General features: G+C 38.5%; 1 protein-coding gene across 3 annotated transcripts in view; it reads right to left on the reverse strand.

Moving 5' to 3' along the window:
• Positions 1–22,848, reverse strand: part of Fmo4 (flavin containing dimethylaniline monoxygenase 4) — a 34,009-nt gene that overhangs the window by 8,999 nt on the left and 2,162 nt on the right. The window contains exons 2-7 of one of the 3 annotated variants that reach the window (XM_020170038.2): positions 16,157–16,254; positions 14,527–14,661; positions 10,911–11,048; positions 8,306–8,491; positions 6,571–6,733; positions 683–825 (exon numbers count right to left, since the gene is read on the reverse strand). In XM_020170038.2, the coding sequence (XP_020025627.2) occupies positions 683–825; positions 6,571–6,733; positions 8,306–8,491; positions 10,911–11,042 (624 nt within the window). In that variant the 5' untranslated portion in view covers positions 11,043–11,048; positions 14,527–14,661; positions 16,157–16,254. Of the gene's footprint in view, positions 1–682; positions 826–6,570; positions 6,734–8,305; positions 8,492–10,910; positions 11,049–14,526; positions 14,662–16,156; positions 16,395–22,848 lie in introns of those variants that run through there. The other 2 variants (XM_074047505.1, XM_074047504.1) reach the window with 2 other exon arrangements.

Raw genomic sequence — 22,848 nt, forward strand, 5'->3', positions numbered from 1 at the left:
TAAATGCAAATCTGTTCTTTATAGATTTAATCATTTTCCTGTGATTTATGCTCAAGTGGAATAGATTTCTAATTTGTGGGTGTATGTTTGGTTTTCTGAAATCATTATGGGCACATTATAGGTTGCTTTATTTTAAAATAAGATACAAATCCAGTTTCTAATAGAAAACTTGGAGACATTTGGAAAACAACTTCTCCTTTCTATTCTTAAACAGGATTTTTCCAGAATTGCAGTATAAAAGAAAAATGGCTGGGTGTGGTGGAATACACCGTCATTGTAGCACTTGGGAGGCTGAGGCAAGAAGGCCTTCTGTTTGAGGCCAGCCTAGGCTACGCTGCAAACCTGAGAGAGAAAGACAGAGAGACAGAGAGACAGACAGAATTACCCAATGTGGTACACTGTAATCATTTGATTTTGTTTTCGAAAGAGCTCCTCTGAAAAATGCCTCAAGTTTGGCAGTTTTCCTAGCCTCTTTTTGATAGTTCAGTTCCATAACGTGTGGCTTCTTAAATAGTTCAGTGACCAAGAGCGGCTTTGAGGTTTTTCAGGATTTTTTTTTTCATTTACCCCATGTCAACGTAATTTAGCAATTGACCAATGTGATTTATAGTCTTGAATAGTTCTCTCTAGCCACTGTGCATAAGGATGGGAGTGGAGACAACAGGAATGGGAAATGGTGTACCTGAGATGCTATTCGACTGAGCTCCACTGCAATGTCTCCTCCACTGTTCCCAAGACCAATCAGTAAGACGCGTTTGCCCTGAAAGGCATCTGGGGTCCTGTAGTCTTGACTGTGTAGGATCTGGCCTTTAAACTTATGGATTCCTGAGGAAGAAAAGATCAAACAATCTGAAACATCTAAATTTATAATTTCCCAATATGCAACAATAGGGTCTGTGGAAAAAGGGAAGTCCCAGAAATATGGCAGTTCTTGGCTTCCACCACTCATTGCAGGTAATAGAAGAAACATATGGTGCTGCCCTTTCCTGGGAGGCAGTAAGCCCAGATACAGATGTAGTAGAACCTGCCATCTTAAAAATATAAACCATTTATTCCATGTGATTGTTCTCTTTAGAGCAAATCAAACATTGCAGATAATAAGAAATATTATATGCACTGTCCTGAACATCTTATGCAAGAAGTAGATTATTTCTAGTTCTGTGTTATGATGCTCCATCTATATTAACTATGATTTCTCTCATGTCTCCTGCACTCTTATAACCAAATATGTGTTTGGCATCTTCTCTTGGATAATGAATAATTATTTCAAACTAAAAAAAAAGGTTGGCACATGTTTTACTCAATGTATATATTTTATAGCTAGATGCTATAAGAATGTGATTTGAAATACTGTACCCAGAAAAGCCATACTTTAAAAATGAAAGAGATAAAGACAAAAATTGAGAAAATTATCATTAACAGATATTTCCCACAAGAAATGCTAAAGGGAGTTCTTCCACTGAAAGAAATGCTAATGAGTAAGAAGAAAATATCAGGTGGTATAAAATTCACTGGTAAGAGTAATTATGCAAGCAAATTTGGAATGCTGTAATATTGTTAACATGGTCCACAAACCATTCCTCTCTCCCTCTCCCCTCCTTCTAAGAACATTTTCAATGGTTTCATTGTTCTATTTTCATGCATGTATACAGAGTACATTGATCATGATCATATTTGTCCTCTTTTACCCTCTCTGTTAACCCTCCCCACCACTTTTATTTAACATAGTTCTGAAATCCTAGTCATAGCAATCAGATGATGTAAAGAATAGGACATCCAATTTGGAAAGAAGTCAAATTGTCACTGTTTGTAGATGAAATAATCTTATATATAGAAAATTCCAAAGATTCCACCAAAAACCATAGGAACCAATTAATGAATTCAGCAAAGTTGCAGGATATAAAATCAACATACAAAAATCAGTAGCCTTGCTATATGCCAAGAAAAAATTATCTGAAATATAAACCAAGAAAGCAATCTCATATACAATAGCTACATTAAATTATCTAGGAATATGTTTAAACAAATAGATCTCTACCATGAAATCGATAAAAACACTGATGAGAGAAATTGAAGAAGACATAAAAATGGAAAGATATCCTGTGTTTATGGATTGATAGAATCAATATTTTTGAACTATTCATATTACTCAAAGCAACCTACAGATTTAGTGTACTCCCTATCAAAATACCAATGCCATTCTTCACAGAACTAGAAAAAAACCCTAAAATTTATATGGAACCTCAAAATAGCCAAAGTAATCTTGAGAAAAAAAAGACAGGCATAATTGCAGTACTTGACTTCAAAATACACTAGAAAGGTGGCCAGTCATCAAAACAGCATAGTGTTGGCATGAAAAACAGACACAGACCAAAGGAACACAATAGAGTCTGGAAGTAGACTCACACATCTGTAGCCTTTGACCTTCAACAAAAGTGCTGCGAACACACACTGGGGAAAGGACAGCCTCTTCAAAGATTGGTGTGGGGAAAATTGAATATTCATATGCAGAAGAATGAAACTATATCCATATTTCTCACCATACACAAAACAAATCAGAATAAAAACTTAAATAGAAGAACTGAAACTATGAAGTGCTTGAAGATTTCAAAAGCACAGGCAACAAAAGGAAATGGAATTACATTAAAGTTCTGCACAGCGAACAAGAGTGAAAGGCAGCCTACAAAGAAGGAGAAAATATTTACAAACTATACATCTGACAAGCAGCTATTACCAGAATATATAAGGTACTGAACTTAATAGAAAAACAACAACAACAAAACCCAACTGATCTAATTCTTTTTAAAAAAGGGCAATACACTTAAATAGACATCTCTCAGATGAAGACATTCAAATGGCTTACAGGAATATGAAAAAAATGCTTTAAAATTACTAATCACCAGGGAAATTCATATCAAATCACAGTCTGATATCATTTCACTGCAGTTAGAATGGCTATTATAAAAAAACAACAAAAGATAACTAGTGCTGATGAGGGTTTAAAGAAAACAACCTTTACACACTACTGGTAGGAATGTAAATTTGTAAAGCTATTATTTACAACAGCATGAAGATTCTTCAGAAAACTAAAATAGATCTACCATATGATCTAGCAATTATATTACTGGATGTGTATCAAAGGAAATGAAATCAGTATGTTGAGGAGACATATGCACTCTCATGTTTACAGCACTGCTCACAATATCGAAGAAATAGAGACAACCTAAGTGTTCATCGATTGATGCATGATAAAGTAAATTTGGTATACGGATATACACAGTGGAATACCACTCAACCATAAAAGAGGATGAAATCTTGTCATTTGAGAAAACATGGATGGAACTGGAAGTCCTTATGTTACATGAAATAAGCTAGGCACAAAAAGAAATGCTACTTTATGTTATTCATATGTGGAATCTAAAAAAAGTTATCACATAGAATTTGAAAGCAGAATAGTGGTTACCAGAGGAGGGGGAGGAAGAAGGAGGGATGGGGAAAGGTTGTACAATATGCACTAGGTAATAGACAAGAAAAATGAGAATGATGTGCTCTATAGTTCAAAAAAGTTATAAGAAAGGATTTGTTAATATTTTAGCATGGAGAAATGGTAAATATTTGAGGCGATAGATATGTTTACCCTGATTGAGCATTACACAATGCATCAAGACATCACATAGTACCCTGTAAATATGGACAATTTTAGGTCAATTAAAAATAAATAAATGTTAAGCTGGTGGTGAAACATGTCTGTAATTCTGGCACGTGGGAGGCTGAGGAAGGATGATCACAGTTTTATCCCAGCCTGTGCTGTATAGGGAGACCTTGTTTCAAAACTAACTAACTAACTAACTAAATTTTAAAAGAATGTGATTATGGACATAATATGTTTACAAATGGAATTTTAATTCAGTTAATTTTTCATAAAAACTTGATGGCAAGTTCTTTTGTAAATAATTGTGATTTATACTTATACTTACACTTTGTGCTTATTTTACTTTATACTTCATTATATGTTTATTTTTATTTTATTTTCAGGTTGTTTATACTTATTTGTACTCATTCTTAACATTCTTTCAATAGAAGCATGGCTATGGCTATTATAATATACACACATATATATGTATATATATGAATAAAGGTGTTTTCCTTTTAATTTATTTTTGGTAATTATCTTCTTGCAGATACAATAGACATAAATCCTGAATTCACATAAACTAAGATTGATCATAACAGTGGAAGTAGGGTTACTTATAGTGAAGGCAGCAATGGAAATTCTGAGCAGTGACAGGAAACATTGGTGATGAGGCCAGTGACCACCAGAGGCCAGTGACCATCAGCCCAACTGACAGGTGTGATGAAGCATGGCCAAAGCATCAGAAAGGGAAGCTCAGCAGTTTAGAGGACTAGATAGCCTCCCACCCCAATGCTTAAATTACTCTTAAAATTTTAATGTATAAAGACTGAACTTTCTTCTAGATTATATCATGCTCCTACCATTTAGCCATGGATTCATTTATTTACTATATAACAATCATCAATGAGCTACAATATATAATGAAATATATACAAAATGTTTTAATAGTAGTTTAATGTTGCCTGTTCAAGCCCCTAAACCTTGAAACTAAGCAGTAATTACTGCATTACAAGTGAGGTGCTAAACTAACTATGCAGAATTTGCAAAGAATGTGTATGGAGAGCAGTGATCCTTGGCTTCAGATTCACTTTGAAGCTCTACAATGCTTGGAACTGAAGTGGCTGGGAGTTGGAAATTGGACAGTCTGATGAAAGGAGTTGTTAATGTGTCATGATATTGTCTGGCCCATGGACATGGAGCCAGGTGTGAGTAACTTCAAGGAGACCACTCTGAGACCTTGACCCTTGGAGCCTATGGGAGACTGGTGTTTGACTCATGCTACAAAGTGTGTGTGTAGAACTTCCTGTAAGGGATGTGGCTGCACTGCAGCAACAGTTTCCTGCACTGCTGACAGTGTGAGGCACTGATTTCATGTAGATCAGATGATGGTCATGTGGCAGACAGCTGGTCTGATGCCTGCTGAAAAGGACTATGCACCACAGGACATCTGAATAGGCAATGAGACTCTAACAGGTAGCCTATTTAGCACTTGTAACATATTTTCCCATAGACACATGGTTATAAGAGTTGGTTATATATTCCTTCAGTCCCCAGCATAGCAGCAAGCATGAAGCCCAACCATCATTTACAGCATTCCTTCTTGGGAAATTATGAATTGAATTCTCACTTGATTTCTGAATATTGTTTTGAATTGTGTAGTCTGGTTGTCTTTTTTATTTAGGAGGATTTTATTTTACTTCATCTATAGTATTTTATTTCATTTATCTAAAGAAAAGACTTGAACCAAATATGGTAGTGTTTTAACACTTTTTACTTCTTAGTGGTGCACATGTGTCTTATTCTCTCTTTTTTCTTTCATTTATTAGCATCTTATAGTTTTACCCAGGGTACATTGTGACATTTACAAAAGTGCTTACAATATATCTTAGCTAGTTTCACCCCCCCCTTCTTTCTCCTTTATTCCTCTTCCCCCACTTAGAACAGTTTCAACAGTTCTCATTGTTCTATTTTCATACATGAGTATACAGTACCTCCACCATGTTCACCTTCCTTCACCCTTTCCTCATGCCCTCCCTCTTCCTACTGGTACTAGCCCTCAGACAGGCTTGTCAAGATTTATATTTCATTTTTTTCCTACCAAGGTCTGCAAGTTTTATTCTTCACATTCTTCTTATAAGTTCTTAAAATTTCTCAAAACATTTTCAAAACTTTACTTACTAGTTGCCTTCCAGGTAACTAAGAAGTGATAGAAAAATAGCTTCACTAAATTTTAGCAATCTTTATTTAATTAATTTTATTTTTCAGACCTGAATTTGAATAAATTTCAGCTTCCCAAATCATCCGTTTTGACCTCAGAAGTGGAGATTTGCAGTCATGAGTATATTAAAAAAAGATGCTGGTGTCGGAAGCATTTCTAGAAGGGAATTTCTAAAACTCCTTTCTGTGGATAGCTATGATCTAAGAGTTGTAATGGATTATTACTATGGTGTCTCTTCTGAAGAGTGAATTTATTCATTTGCATGTATAATTTCTGGCTTGTTTCCTTTTAAAATAATCTATCAAATTTCCTTATACCCTCACTTTCTTTAAGTTCTTGAATTACAGGCCCAGTCATGATTTGAATGACCTTACAGGCCTATCTTGATTTGTATTACTTGTAAATCAGTCCTAAAAATCAACATCTACTTTTAATGACAGATCTGATAGTTTTAAGCCTTATTTAATCACTGCATTTGAAGTGAATATGAACGATAAAGCTTAAATCATAGCATTTATATTAATAATTTAATAATAAGACCTGACAGCTGCATAGTCCTTTGTGTCTTTCAAAGTAATTAGTGAGTATTATTTTCAAGAGTAACTATAAAGTTGTCTATAATCATGGGGAAGTATTTCTAATTACAAATCAGTAGTTTTTCTTCTTAAAAAAAGAAAACCCAAGAGAATAGTTATGGTCTCAGGTAGAAATGACTCACCAGGAAAGGACTCCAAAGGTAAATGAGGGTTCAGGAAACGTCCAGTGCAAACCATGACCGCATCAAAGACAGCTCTATCCTGCTTGCCCTCAGTCTCTGTGACAACGTCCCACTGACCAGTTTCAGAGAAGTCTGGACGTTTTGTTACGCTGCACACAGTGGTCTATGAGCAAAAGACAGACACTTCCTACCAAAATATTTGAATCTCATACAATGACTGATAAGGTACCCCTGTCTGTTATTTTAAGCAGACCAAGTCTTATAATAGGTCCATATATATTGGTGGATCTTAAAAAACACATTGTATAGTATTTTTCATAAGATATGAATGTATTTGGGTAATAAAAATATGTGTGAGGGAAATGAATGTGAAGGGGAGTAAACAGCAGAAATAGTTTTGGAAATGTAAAGGAACACATGGCAAAAGTAACTTTGTCTTAGATAAAGGAGATGGGAAGGCATCTTTAAAAGTAAACCTCTAAGGAGAGTGAGGAGCCGGCTTCTCACCTAGATAATAACGTACAGCAGTTTTTGTCCTAGATAAGAGAGACAAAGTAGCATTCTTAAAGACAAACATCTAAAAAGATGAAATATAGACCCCTTAGGGAAAGTGATACAGCAAACTTTCCCAAGATAGTGAAATGGAGGTGGGGGTTCTCACTAAAATAATAAGCGGTAGTCATAAAATGTATATGTCAGGTCTCAAGGACAGGATGGACTAACAAGACCTTCTTGGAATGTCCAGTTGGCAGAGGATGGAGGACAGCCAGATGGTTGGGTTCAGCAAGAAGTTAGTTATATGGCTAATTATAGAAGCAGCTTCAAAGTAAAGAAGGGGGTGTCTAAGTCAGACACAGCCCTTTATTACCCCTTAGACTCCAGCTATTCTACAACTTGGCTCTTTTACTAAGTCCCACCTGTCAGGGTGCTTTGCTATCCTTTCAATAAACCTGTGCTTGCTTTAACTCATAACTCCTGGTCCAGCGTCTTCAATCACTGACTGTGCCAGGACACTAACTTGGGAGCAACAACCCAGTATCATATGTATGCACATAAATGTGTCTAGAAGAAAACGTACCAAATCTTAATGGCACTTATCTGCAGGGATTGGATTGTGGTGAAATTTGTATTTTTAAAAATATTTATTTTTGTACTGTTAGGAAATTTTATACAAAATGTAGACATTATAATTTGAAGAAAGTAATAAAGATTTGTTTAATTTCCCTAAAAATTTGGTTTGTCTTGTTCTCTGAGAAGTTAAGTAACTTATGCAAACTCTCAAAGGTGGAAATATATAGACCAGGATTCAAGACATTTGATCCTTTCATTGGAAGGATAAAACAGTCAATTTTTAATTCCTGATGAGAAGGAAATGAATTATAATTCTTGATGCATTGGAAAAAATTAGGAAAATTGAATTTTTCCTTATTAAAACTTCTATAGTTAAGACTTCTGGTCATTTCTTCCCAATGGGTTTCATGAACAGAATTGCTTTTCCTTTCCTTTCAAAAAAATTCTAAATTTCATCCTAAATGAGACTTTGACATCTAGAGGAAGAATCAGGAAATTCAGTATTTTATTTGAGTAAAATATAAGCAGAAGGAGGAGTGAGGAGACTAATATCTGTCTTTTCATTTATAGATAAAAATCAAGGAAAAAATTACTTATATTTCTATTAGATTGCTGAATAGGCCAGTTCCCATTCATTCACTTTGCATAACCCAAAGTGTCTCACCTTAAACTGAATATATTTCAAGAGGCCAAAGTGCTCGACAAACTCTTGGAGATAGTTCCAAAATTTCTCTTGGCTCATAAAATTGGGATAATCTTCATTGTAAGGGAAGTCACTGTAACATGACATTTCCTTACAGACATTTGTCAGTAATGACCGGTAGACTCTGGTCATCCCATCTTTGGTTTCCTGTGGTGAAAGCATAGTTAGCATGATAGAATGGAGGAAAAAGGAGGAAGAAAACAGAGATCTTGGTGGCTTATGCCAGCCCAGCTGAAAGAGGCTCATAGCAGTTAGTGTTCTACTTGCAATTTTAATGAGTTACAAGAAACTCAGCATTGGGTCCCCATGCTATAATGATAAGACATCAGTAATGGGATTGGAATCATTAAATGCAATATTTTTCCTAAACCATATGCAGCTGAGGAAATTTAAAAGGGCTCCCCAAGACGAACATCATCCTTAAATTATTCCTTGAATGTAGGGTTCATGGTCTGTCCTGGCTTTCTCTTCCTTCTTCAATTACAGCTGCTCTCTCCTGTCATGCTCTGGATGTCTTCCTCTTTGTTTTTCCTCAGGAAACCCCTTGCTGTTTTTTCCTCATTATTGTCTATGTATATTTTCAGTCACCATGTCTTTATTGGCTCCTTCCCATTGGAACTTAAAACACTGAAGACTCTTAATTTTAAGAACAAAACAGCCCACCCCCTTAACCTATATTCCCTTGTATCTCTGTCACTTTCCATTCTATCTCAGTTTTTAGGAAAGAATCTTCATATATTGGTAGCCTCTGTTTTCTTCTGTACTACTCAACTTGTTGCCTGGTCTTGATCTCCATCACTTAAAAACAAAAAGATCCACATTAAAAGCACCAATGAACTTGTGGCTAAGCTAATTTCCATTTCTCCTGCAAGTCTCTTCCTTATTTGTCACTCTCCTTTTTTTTTTAAAAAAAATTTTATTTTATTCATATGTGCATACAATGTTTGGGTCATTTCTCCTCTCTTCCCTTCACCCCTTCCCTTACCCCCTCAGCCCCCCACTCCCTCCCTTACCCCCCCTTACTCCTCGCTACCTAGCAGAAACTATTCTGCCCTTATCTCTAATTTTGTTGGAGAGGAAAGACCAAGGGTTTTTGCTAGTTGAGATAAGGATTTGTCACTCTCCTTAAGAAGACTTCCCTCACCTATGGATCTGCATAAGGTTGTTACGGCCCCACAGCATCATGGACTTCTACCACAGAGATGATCATACTCCATTGCAATTATCTTTTTACTGTTTCTATTCCCCATTAGACTGTAAGAGGGCAGAGCCCTTATCTGTCACATGTTTTAGTGTGTCCTGGTAGAAGGAAGTGATAAGTACATGTTGAATGAATAAAAATTACCATCCTATTTTTTTTTGAAAAAATAGCATCTATATGACTGCAAGAAATTAAATCAAAATTTTAAAAGTTCTGACCTGTGGATATTGTTACTATATTTAATTTATATTTTTCCTTTTATTTAACTCAATATTATTTCTAAAATTAATCTGTATTACTTTAGAATAGAAGAAAGAAATCAAACCAACTATAGGGTCAAATAGCAGAAGCTACACAAACCGGACCCAGTACTTTCTTTCCACATTGACATTTGGTGGCCTGCTGAGGCTCACAATATACCAGAAAAAGGTTTTATCCCCCTACTATACTCCTAGGGCTGTGACTATCCCTGGCTGCATATATTTGCTTATTCTGTTTTCTTGGTCATTGTTCAAAGATTCAGTAAATTCCATCTCTTCCATGAAGGCTTGCCTGGTTCATAACAGTTGAATGGATGTTGCTCTTCTTTTCCCCCAAGTATGTTTGATATTTGGCCCTGTCTGGATTCCAACTTCTGATTCCTTCTTACATCCCACCACTGGGGAAGATTCCTCAATCCCCACAGAATACCTTGCTATTTTGTAATCAGGACCAATCCTGGCCAGAGGCAAGTGTCAGTTAACTACTTCCAGACTCACTTTCTGATGCTTACGTACCCAAACAGCTGCCTGGGCCCTGAGCATAGCTTCTAAGCTGCATATTCTACTACTTTAAAGGACTGGTCTGCTCCTGGGTTCTTTCTATTCTGATAATGTGAAAGTTACTCCCTCCTGTACCCCACCAGATCTTCTAAGACTGGAGTTCTGCCTCCCTCTTGCCAGTTCTGTTCCCTAGGGGTTGTATCTCTACTGCTGATGCCAACTTCCATCCTCCCTAGAGTGAAACCTACTCCTTATTTACCAGTGCTGCTCAGTTTATCTGATGTGATACTTTGCTACTTTGTTTTAGAATTTCCATGGTCCATAAATCATCATAAACCTCCAAACTATGTTATCTATCAAATTTGACTCTTTCCTCCTTTCTCCTGTATATTCCTGACCATGCCCTGTCTATTCTTAAGGCTTCTCATGTATTATACTACATCCTGCATAGTATTTCTCATGGCACCATGAACACATTTGGGATGTTGGAGTGAATTACTCCCTTCCCTGACCACCAAGGCAAGTTAAAGCCACCATGTGTAAGCAGAAACAAAGCAAATGCCAGATTATGATTGATGGAAATAGGAGAATGTGAACCACGCACAGAAAACTTCCATAGTCCCCCGAAGTCATTACTTCTTTCAAAGCAGGTGGGCTCAAGGTCCTCATCCAAGCAGCATTTGATGGAGGACAGGCCACTCACACCAGCTCCAATCACTGCAACCCTCTTGGCCATGGTGGGCTGTTAGAAGAAGGTCAAACAGAGCTTCTTTGTATGATGATGTTGGAAGGGAGACCCTGATACAGGATGCGGTTTTTATTGCATAAAAATATACTCTTGTCATCTTTGAGTGGAAGCAGAACCATATTTTGGTTGAAAAATTCAGACTCTGAAATCACACTGCTTTGTTTTACATACTGGCTTCACTATGTGTTAGTTGTATGTTGTTGGACTATCTTCTTTGTGCCTTGTTTTTCTCATGGGTAAGATGGGAATGTTGATGATGATGATGACATTGATAATAATAATAATTACTTTAAAGATTTGTTGTAAAGATTAAATGACTGATAAATGTTGGAAGGGTTATAGAATTGCTCTTGTTAATAGTAAGTGCTCCATGATAAAAGCAAGAGCACACAAGGGAGGGGTGAGGATAGGTAAGACACCTAAAAAATTAGCTAGCATTTGTTGCCCTTAACGCAGAGAAACTAAAGCAGATACCTTAAAAGCAACAGAGGCCAATAGGAAAAGGGGACCAGGAACTAGAGAAAAGGTGAGATCAAAAAGACTTAACCTAGAAGGTAACACACATGCACAGGAAATTAATGTGAGTCAACTCCCTGTATAGCTATCCTTATCTCAACTAGCAAAAACCCTCGTTCCTTCCTATTATTACTTATACTCTCTCTACAACAAAATTAGAAATAAGGGCAAAATAGTTTCTGCTGGGTATTGAGGGGGTGGGGGGGAGAGGGAGGGGGTGGAGTGGGTGGTAAGGGAGGGGGTGGGGGCAGGGGGGAGAAATGACCCAAGCCTTGTATGCACATATGAATAATAAAATCAATAAAATAAAATAGTGGGAAAAATAGTAAGTGCTCAATTAATTCAGCTATTATTATTGTCATCGTTGTTGTTTTCATTATTATCTAATGTAGCCAGTACCTTAACCCCCTGGGGATCCTAGATTCTCTCAGTATTAAAGAACTTTTCCTGTCATCTTGCCTCTCTGAATTCTAGGACTTGCAGGCGTTAGGAATGCTACTTTTAATCAAAGCATCAAGCCCTGAAGAACATTACAGCCATGTCCCGCCACACAACAAGGATATTATGTGCATTAAGGGGGTGGAGGTTCTTAACCTTGTAGAGACACAAGATTCACTGACCATAATAGAGAGTCCCCAAGGAAAGTCATATGGAACATTCTGGAATTCAAGATGAGGGCGAGTGGAAATGAGAATGCTCATGCTAGTCAGGAGACACAGGAGCAAGTATATCATGGGGATTAAGAGCCAGCTTTTTGTTTCATAGGCAAATGTGCTGTTATTTATTTTATTCAGCCTCAATAGTGACAATATAAGATGTTTCTACTATTCAGTCATGGAAAGCAACGCTATGATGACCATCCTAGCATCCAAATCTTGGCACAGATATATGGTTATTTCCTGAGACTATATTTCAAGAACTACAACTGTAGGGTGGAAAAGTACATAAAATAATGAGCTGTAAACATGTTACTAAATTATCAGGTTGCTCTCCTGCAGTGCTTGTATATCTTTCTCTGAATCTGACCTCATTCTCTGAACTTCATATTTGATAGGTAGAAGATATTATCTCAGATTTGGGATTACAAATGAGATTAAACAGGTTTTCATATGCTTTTTTACCAATGGTATTTCTCTTTTGCAGATTGCACAGTTAGGTCATTTTTCCCAATTAGGGAGTTTCTCCTTTCTTTATTCCTAATTTATAGGTATATTTTACAAAATAAGCACACAAGCATTGTCTTTGATACATTGCAAAATATTTCTTTAGGTTGTAATTTGCAGGATGTTGTATTTTTAGTGGTTTCTAACTTCGTGGTGGGGGAGCTTACTAAAGTAATTTATTTTCATGTATTCCTCTGAGACCTAGTTCTTCATTTTATAAAATGGGCTTCCAAAACTTCAGAATAGCTTTTGTCTTGATCAGCAGGCATAATCACTTTATTCCAGTAAATCAGGTTCACAACATTGGTGAGTCTGTCCACATGTCAAGTGGACTTAGTTGCACATCCTACTTTTCCCAGAAACCCCTTGCGCATTCCAGAAAACACAAACAGTATTTGAAACCTAAGGGTATTTGTTTTATAAACCATATCTAATTCATTTGATTTTGCCATTGACCATTCAATGCTATTTGAGGCAAGATCTAGCTATAAAACCCCTATGTCATTTTCACTGTCAAATGGCACTTATAATGATATTTGCTGTGGGGAACCAAGAGAGCAAAAATGTAATGAGCCCCCAGGGCTAGCAAATGGAAAACACAGCATCATCATTCCACATCACTGGAGGATGCACTGCTAATGAGAGGCAGAATTTGCCTTGAATGTGGATCTCTGGCTCTGAAGCCCAGATGTGAACATGTTGTAGTTTGAGGGCCTAGAGTGTCATGTGACTTCTGTCATGAAGTCTCTTCCTTCATCTTGGCTCAGGTTTGCTGCCGCACATTTGGAGTGGGCTTGGGGGAGTTTATACCCATGGCTTTGCATTTTGCCTCTCAATCTAATCAGAATGCCCAGGCACAGAAGCAAAATGGATTTACTGACTCTAGGGAGCAGGGGAGACTTCTGAGCTTTCAGACCTCTCATACTCAACTCGTCTGGGGGCAATTACGTGGGTTTACAGTACAAATCAGAGGGATTTCCTAGGGTTGCCTGCTCCAAATTTTCCTGCTATCCTGCTAATTTTCTATTACATTTTTTTTTTACTTCTTCCTTTTAAATTCTTAGTTGATTTAGTCTCTTTGTTAGGGTTAACAGTGAGGACAGCCATGTTAGGACCAGACCCCCTTCCCCCTTGCAGGTTGCTGACTAGAAACTCCCCAACCAACCCCAAAGACTGACAAAGGGACAGTTGTTAATCTTTATCACCCTGGATGGATGCCAAAGACAGTTGAGCAGACAGTAACCTAACTACAACTTATCTTTTTTGATTGCCCAGCAACGGCATCCCTTAGTTACCTCCCTGGTACTTTTCCACTAGCCTCCTATATCTAGCCCAAGCCTGTGTGTGGCAGTGGGCTCTAGCTCTCTTGCTAGGGTCCCCTTCCACAGGGCTTCTGCCTGAACAGTAAACCCTGTGCTGGTGTTTGAGCTGTCTCTGCTTCTTCCATACCTCTTCTTTTCTAACACTCTTTATTTTGGGAGCTAAGTAGGCTACAAGGAGAATGGGCTTTGGAGGCAGCAGAACTGGCTTTGAACTTTCTCTCTGCTACAGACTAATCACATGACTGAGAAAACTACTGAAACACTCAGATACAGTATTTGTAAAATAAGAAAAATGCCTACATTAAAGGATTATGTGTATATTAAACAAGGTGATATTACACAGAAATGCCTAGCACAAAATATTTATGCATGATTCATTCTCTACCTCCTTCCTCATCTCTTTTCTCCCTAGAAAAGCAGCTCATACAGATAAAATTTACCAAAAAATTTGGAAACACTTTGCAAATATACCTGTGGATTCCTTTGAGTTGAGGAGCAGGCGGTCTAGATGGCTTCTAACCAGAAATAATGGCCTCCACCAATACGAACACTTGAATTTCTAGGCCAGTAGATAAAGGTCTGAGGTTGGCAGATCTCTGCTGTCCTCTGTATTTGCAGTGACACAAAAGAAATGGTTGTTAATTGAATTGGTAAAGTGAAAAATATGCTGAACTGAATACACTGGCAGCAAAGGAATTCAACATCTATGCCCTGGGTACTCCATAGTATAGGTACTGAGCCATGTGTGGTGCCCCAAAGATGACATTTGTGATGAAGAAAGAATAGTGAACTCGAAGAAATAAAAAGACACAGTGATGCCCTCAGGTTACAAGGAGAGAGGGTGACATATAAACAATACACATGAAAGGTCTTATGAAGGCAGCAAACCTGGTACAAATGATTGCAGACTTTTTTGGCCCTGTCTAGAATGGACTGTTTGATGAAAGAGGAGTTGGTAAAAACATCTGTCTTATAAAGACTGATTAGAGACTAAACTCTCAATAGAAACAAATTTGAGAATTTGTACCTTTAAACATTCATGTTTTCAAACTATGAATTTCTGAATGGGGCAGTCATTTTAAAACATGCTTTAGATCAGTAAGGATGGTCATGAGCAAACTGGAAATTGAGAGTCCTGTTTCTTTCTCTAACCAGCTGACCTTGGGCAAAATTCTTCATCTCTCTTTGCCATTGTTTCCACATTTGTAAGACAGAATCAAAACAGTTTTCTCTTTCCTTCCAGCTTGAAAGGATTATTTTTGTCTCTGAAACTCATTAACTGATGCCTCCCAAGCCCAAACCAAACCAAACAAAACCCCTGTGAATTTAAAGGTGAGAGGTAGTACTGCAGGTTTGAAGGGTTGGGAGAATCTAAGGTGTGTGCTATCTCCGTGTCAATTACAAGGGTACAAAGGTTTCTTATATGTAGTCTGTTGGCCCAAAGGAGCCTTAATCTATTGAGTTGGACCTTTGTACAGCAACAAAACTGCATCCCATTCCTGACCATTTATGAAACATGGAGTGACATGAGTCTTAGCATAGAGCAGAGAGAAATTATCTCTCAAAGCTGAGAAGCCAAAGATAGTATTTTCCTGTTTTAAAAAAAGTTTGAAAGCCAAATTCCTTATTCTTGAAAATCATATAATGGATCCTGATTTCTTATAGTCTGGATTTTAATCAGTTAACATTTCTTATCATCCATCACCCTATATTATGCTCTTACTTTGTTGTAGTATTTCCTGTCATAGCACCTGTGGAGTGTTTTGGGTTTCTCAAAGCCTGGTGCTTCTGTCAACTCATTCATAAGAGGAAATTCTAAGTGGACCTAGAATCACTGAGAGACCCAAGAATGTTATTCTCATGGACATCTTCCTTTTGGGTGGTTCCCCCCACAAGGTAACTTTGTTTCTTTACAATTTGTCTTTGCTTCTCCAGTCTCTTCTTAATTCTGTTGCTTTAACCCTACTCAAGAGGCTCCAGAAGAGAATCACCTACCTTCTTAAGAAATGCACTCTCCAAGGAGAACATTCATCCTTTGCAAAAGCAGTTTTTGGAAACATTTCCATTTGAAAGTTAAAAAAAAATAATTCAGGACACTTACCTTGTTAGCACACAGTAGATAGTGGACTTAAATTATTTCTCAAAGCTGAAAAGCCATTTGTCTTTTCAAAAAAAGGCTGGGAACCCAAATTCTTTGTTCTAAAAGAAAAACAAAGAGAATACTGACTTTGACCAAGGTGATCCCAGTTTAAAACAAAAGCTGGTTGTTTCTTCTGTTATGCTGGTGACAGGATACCTCCTTGGTCTCAGGGGAGAGTTAATGACAAGCTAGGACACAGCTTTTGGATTAGAAAGAAATGAAAGACTCTTGCCCTTCTCCTCTCCCTCCCCCCCGGAAAGGTCAGAGTTCAGGCAAAGCCCTGAAACTTATTCAAAGCAGTGCTGTTGTCATTGTTGCCTTTAGAGGGCACCAAATCACAGCCTTCTCAGTGACAGGCCATCTGCTTCCAGAAACAAACTTCTAAACTCTCACTCCTACATTACTTTCTTGAACTGTCATAGGAACTTGTCAGAAAAGGAGACAGCCATTTGTGTCATCAACTCCAGATTGATGTTTCTAACTCCAGAAGCACGAAGGATTCTAACTCCAGAATTCTTTAAATTTCAGAATTTACAAGGAATTCAAGCAGTTAGCAAGGGAGCTGGAAAATTGTGTTTGAGAAAGCGTAAAATGACTTTTAGAAATTCACCTAGGCACAAGAAGAGTATTTGGAAGTAGTAGTAATAAAATAATATTAAGTAACTATAATTTTTATTTTCTCTTTTCAGTGCTTAGAAGCTACCATTGCAGGACATCTGAGGCTTTGTCTTTAGGGATATTTTTTTTTAACAGTTTCTGAAGCAGGAGTCAGAAATACAGACACCTACAGGAATCAGAAGGTAATACAGATGAAGAAAGAGGGTCAGATAAGATCAGATCAGCAAGCCCAGCCCCTACCTATTCAGTTTAGGTTAATGTCACCATTTGAGAACAAGTGTCCAATATTGCAAGGCTTTACGTTCTTTACTTTTTATTTTATTTTGAGACAGAGTATCACTATATGCTGACTGTCAACTTGTGATCATTCTGCTTCAACTTCCCTAATGTTGGGATTACAGGCCTGAACCTCCATGCTAGCTTGAAGATATGACAGATTTTGAGGCAAGCTAGCTGTAAAACCCCTATGTGATTTCCATAGTAACATTCTACTTAATCATAGTGGTATTTGCCATGGGAAAACGAGAGCAAATATGTATTGAGCCCCCCAGGGCCAGCAAATGAAAAACACAGAATCATCATTCCACGTCACTTGAGGATGCACTGCTAATGAGAGGCAGAATTTGCCTTGAATGTGGGTCTCTGGTTCTGAAGCCCAGATGTGCACATTGTGATCTGAAGCCCTAAAGTGTCCTGTGGCTTCTGTCATGAAGTCTCTTCCTTCATCTTGGCTCAAGTCGGCTGCTGCACATTTAGGGTGGGCTTGGGGGAGTTTATACCCATGGTTTTGCATCTTGCCTCCTAATTTAATCAGAATGCCCAGGCATAGAAGCAAAATGGACTTACTGACTCTAGGGAGCAGGGGAGACGTCTGAACTCTCAGATCCCTCAGAGCATCCTTGCTTCTGGGGCAGATTAATGAACTTGCAGTACAAATCAGAGGGATTTCCTTGGCTGCCTGCTCCAGATTTTCCTGCTAACCCACCCTTTGTAATGTAGCAGTTCCATAACATAGATCAGCCCCATGACATCTTAGGAATGTGAAGCCCTGGTGACCTGGGAGAAGCAGAGGAACCAGCTCGGCCAGAGGACCAGGAGGTACAGGAGGCCTGTGTGTGCCAAGAATGGAACCATAGGATTCCACTATGAACTGTTCTTTAGGTTAGGGTGGAAGCCTTACATAAATATATATTCTCCCACTCTAGCACTCCGGAGGCACCTGGTTTCCAGACCCCGCTGTGCGTCTCTCCACTCAGCCTTTCTCTATCAATAGTTTCCTTCCTGCCTGTAATTCTGATGCTCCAACCTCTCATTCTTGAGAGTGTTCTGAGAGCAAGAACCTTTTAGCACGTCTGTGGATTCCCCTGTGACATCTCACGCTTGCGACAGTAAGATTGAGATCTCCATACTTGGCTCATTTTCTATTGTAAAATTTTATCTCTTCCTTTTAAACTCCTAGTTGATTTGGGAGTCTTCTTATTTTGTATGCTTGGTAGGCTACACAGATAATGGGCCTTGGTGGCAGCAGAACTGGGTTGAACTTTGTCTCTGCTACTGACTAATTACATGACTGAGAAAACTATTAAACACTCAGATGCAGTATTTGTACAATAAAAAATTCTACATTAAAGGATTGTGTGGATTATGTGTGGATTAAACAAGATGATATTGCTTACACAAAAATGCCTAGCACAAAATATTTATGCATTGTTCATTCTCTACCTTCCTCCTCATCTCCCTTCTTCCCTCTCTTCTCCCTAGAAAAAAGCTCATGCAGATAAAATTTACCAAAAATTTGGAAACGCTTCATAAATATACTTGTGGATTCCTTTGAGTTGAGGAGCAGGAGGTGTAGATGGCTTCTAACCAGAAATAATGGCCTCCACAAATAAGAAAACTTGAATTTCTAGGCTACTAGGTGAAGATCTGAAGGTGGCAGATCTCTGCTGTGCTCTCTATTTGCAATGACACAAAAGAGATGGTTGTCAATTGAGTTTGTAAAGTGGAAAAGATGCGGAACTGAATTCATTGGCAGTAAAGGAATTCAGTCCACATCTGTGACCCGAGGACCTGCAAGTGCAGGTGGAGAACCAAGTGTGGTCCCAATGATTCAGACTTAGTGACCAAATCAGAGTGCTTGCAACTAAGTGAGGCAGGTGCCCTTTGGGGCAAACTCTCATATTATCACATGCAAAATGTCCTTTCCCTTGTCTGCAGCTAAATCTTTTCTGGGAAAAGACACTAAGCATGTACAGAAGTTTTCCATCTTTATAATGTATGTTAAACGTGCTCAGAAGTGTTCCTGGACACCTTTTCTTTCATGACCTATGACCTTAATTGAGCATGCTCTGTTATGTACATCTTGAACTGAGCATGCTCAGGAAAGTGCTCACACCAAAATGCTTTCTCATACAAATACTGTAAGCCCACCTTATTTGTGGATTTATTACACACTGTTTTAATCAAGCATGGTCAAAAAAGTCAAAAGAAATTTCAAAGGCAAAAATATAAATTTCTAGGTAGGTATTACCTAGCTCAGTTGATGTGGCAAAGCTCTCAGTCAGTCCTGTGTTCTTGTCAGTTGTATTTAAATCATTGTATGATCTGCTGAGTGTTGCCCTGCCCTACATTTTATGAAAATCTGCCTCCCAAAAGGCAAATGGTACCCCCAAAGCTAGGTAAAAGTGCATCTGCTTAATTTAAGCGATAAAGTGAAAATTTTAGATTTGTTGAAAGGCATGTCTTTAGAAGAAGTTGGAAAGGACTTATGGGAAAAATGAATAATGCATCCACATTTCAGCATTGAACTCTGTGTTCCTGTGCATTCTCCATTTTCCTTAGTGGTGGTCTCCTTGTAATCATAGACTCATAGATATCAGGGCTCTACTGTATGTGCCAGCTCCCTAAATAAAACTCCCACACTTCCTTTGTTGGATGAGGGCATTGCTTTGGAAATAATGCCCATGTTCTCTTTACCTTCTGCAGATAATCTTTCTCTGTTCCTTTCTTGCTTGGACATCCTTATTTTTGCATTATACTCATCAAGATGTGAACCCATTTCATTTTGTTAAAAGAGTAATAAAGTCTGGAGAAATAATGCACAGTGACAGCACTCAAGGAGATGCTACTATAAGAGACATACAAACAATACCATGTGGTATGTCCTGTAACAGCAGCATGCACTGAATACAAATGCTAGCAGACTCTCTTTATCCCTGTCTAGTGTGGATTGTGGGATAAAATGGGACTGGTCAAAAATATGTTGTCTTTTAATTTTGTCTTTTGCAATCTTGGGGATTGCACCCAGGGCCTTGTACATGCTAGGCAACTGTTCTATCACTGAGCTACATCCATAACCCTTTTTCAGATTTTATTTTGAGACAGGATTTCACTAAGTTTCCCAGGCTAGCCTAGAACTTTTGATCTTCTTGCCTTAGCCTCCCAAATAGCTGGGATTATAGATGTGTACTACCATGCCTGCTCACCTTGTTTTTAAAGATTGAATAGAAATTAATAGGGAAAAACAGGGAATTTTCATCTTTTAAAATTAATCCGTATTTACAGATGATGAATTTGTGAATGAGGGAAATCATTTTAAAATATGCTTTCAGCTGTTGAAAAATGGGGGGGGGTGAGAAGTAAAGGGGTAAGGGAGAGTAGTGAAAAGGGTTGAATGGACCAAAGTAAGTATACCCACAGTGGACATACATTGAGACACCCCTTAGAACATCAACTTAAATATTATTAGTGAAAAACAGGACTGTAAAATAGGTACAGTGTGTGTGGGGGGGAGGGTAAGTGAAGGAGATTAAAGTGACAGTATATGGTAGATGGACTTCATATACCTATATGAGACAGAACTAAGAAGCCTCTTGCAATTGCTTTAAGTGGGGGGGGAAGGGGTTGAAGGGGAGAGATGATGAGGACAATGTATTTAATGTACAATATAAGTCTAATCAGAATTGTCACTATGAGTGCCCCCCTCTATAACAAATATATTCTAATAAACATTTATAAAAAATATGCTTTCAGTTAGTAAGGGAAGATCATGAGAGCACTGGAAATTGAGACCTCTGGGTTGTACTTCTCCTTATGTCTCCATCTGAGACAATTAGAGGGACCACCCATCCCTGGGTCACTGAGGCACGAGTTAAGCATTGTTAGAACATTGTTCAGTACTGTTAAATTACTGAAATGATAAGTCATTATTGTGATGCTTATTTTCCCTTTAAATAAGCTAAGATGTTGTGGACCAGGATGATTTGATCCCAATTGACAGCTGTTAGACCCTTTCCTGATTCTCTGGCTGCCTTGAGTGAAGGAGTATCAGTCAAGCAGCCAACAGGCTCATCTTCCTGCCAGCCCAGCAGTTTTGAACACTCCATGGATTCCTTGAGGAAGCTACAGTGAAGTCATGCCTGTTTCACATAGTTTTATGCCAGACTTTTTGCCATCACAAGCCTTGGTGAATCCTAGAAAACCCTACAGCCATTTTTACCCAGGCCAGAGGGGAGCACTTCCTCTGGTGCCTCAGCAGAAGGTCTATGATTGCTGTAAACATGGTTCTCCATTTGCATGAGAGAATGTGCTGTGATTGGTGTAAACTCAGTCTTTAATTTGCATGAGCAATGATTGGTGCAAACAGTATTTCATTTGTATGAAGGTCTGTTAGGATCAGTGGAAATACCCTGCCAGACCCCCTTTCTGGCTTTGTAAGCAAGCTTTCCAGTTAGAGTTTTTGAGTCAGTTGGGAGATATCCTACTGTGCTGCAACACCCTGGTGGTATAACATTAGGCCCAATTAAAGGCTTCTCCTAAAGGTTCTTTTCATGCCTGCTTTTGACCTTTATCATTAATTGAGTGGGCTGAGCTGGGAACACAAAGAAAACATACAGAAGTGACATCAGAGCAGTAGTAGTAGTGAGGCAGAGGCAGCAGCAGCCACTGCCCTGGTGGCAGCAGCAGCAACAGTGGCAGTAGTGACAAGGGGCAGCTGAAGTATTTTAGAGAACAGCTAGGACAGAAATGACCAGGAATAGAGGTGGCAGAGACAATGATGGATGACAGAGATAGAGAGAAGGTAAGATGGAGTAGAGAGCCAAGGCTGCAGAAAGAAGGCTGTGAAGAGCCAGAGAAGAGTAACAGCAGGTCCCAGATAATGGTAGAGTTCTAGGAAACTGCCAGCCTTAAGGGCTAAGGACTCAGACACTCTAGGCCCAAGTGCTGTAACATTAGCAGCTGCCATGAACTGGGGGTACCAATACTCTATGCCTGGAGCTGTGACATTAGTTGCCTAAGATCTGTAACATTTGTCACCATAGGGCGAGGGTCTCAGTACCTGAGGCCTGTCTGAGAGCTATAATAGTAGAAGGCATCACCTGCTACTGCTTGGTGCTGTCTGCTGCTGCCACTTACTGCTGCCAGGAGCCAAGGATTACAATAGCTGCTGAATGCTGGGGCCAGTAGTGGTTAAAGCCCAGACAAAGCCCAGTGCCCAGGCACTCTTACCTGAGTGCCTATAGCTACAGGTCTCTGGCTTCTGAAGCCTGGAACAGTAGGCCCTAGCTCTGGGTTTGGAACTGTAAGCCTCTGGATCTGACATTTCAGCTGTCAGGGCTTAGGGACTCAAGAGTCTGAGACTGCCAGTTCTGAAAGAGTTCTCACTTACTTATGATTCCTATCAGGGTACAGCAAAAGAATCACACCCAGCTGACTGGTAACATAACTATTACTTGATTTTCCCATGCCATTTGTTTCCACATTGGTAAGGCACAGAGTTAAAACAGTTTTCTTTCCAGCCTGAAAGGATTGCTGTTGTGTCTGAAAACCAAGTAATTGGTACCCTCAAAACCCAAACTGTAGCAGAAAACATGTGAATTCAAAGGTGGTAGATAATAGTGCAGGTTTGAATGGTTGAGAGAATGGATAAGGTGTTTGTCAATTATCAAATATGCTACAAAATGATAAACACTTTGTTTTTCAAAGGTTTCTTTTCTCTAGTCTGTGCACTGGACCTTTGTACAACAGTAAAACCA

This window comes from Castor canadensis, chromosome 11 (assembly GCF_047511655.1).
Source record: "Castor canadensis chromosome 11, mCasCan1.hap1v2, whole genome shotgun sequence".
Classification (NCBI taxonomy): Eukaryota; Metazoa; Chordata; class Mammalia; order Rodentia; family Castoridae; genus Castor; species Castor canadensis.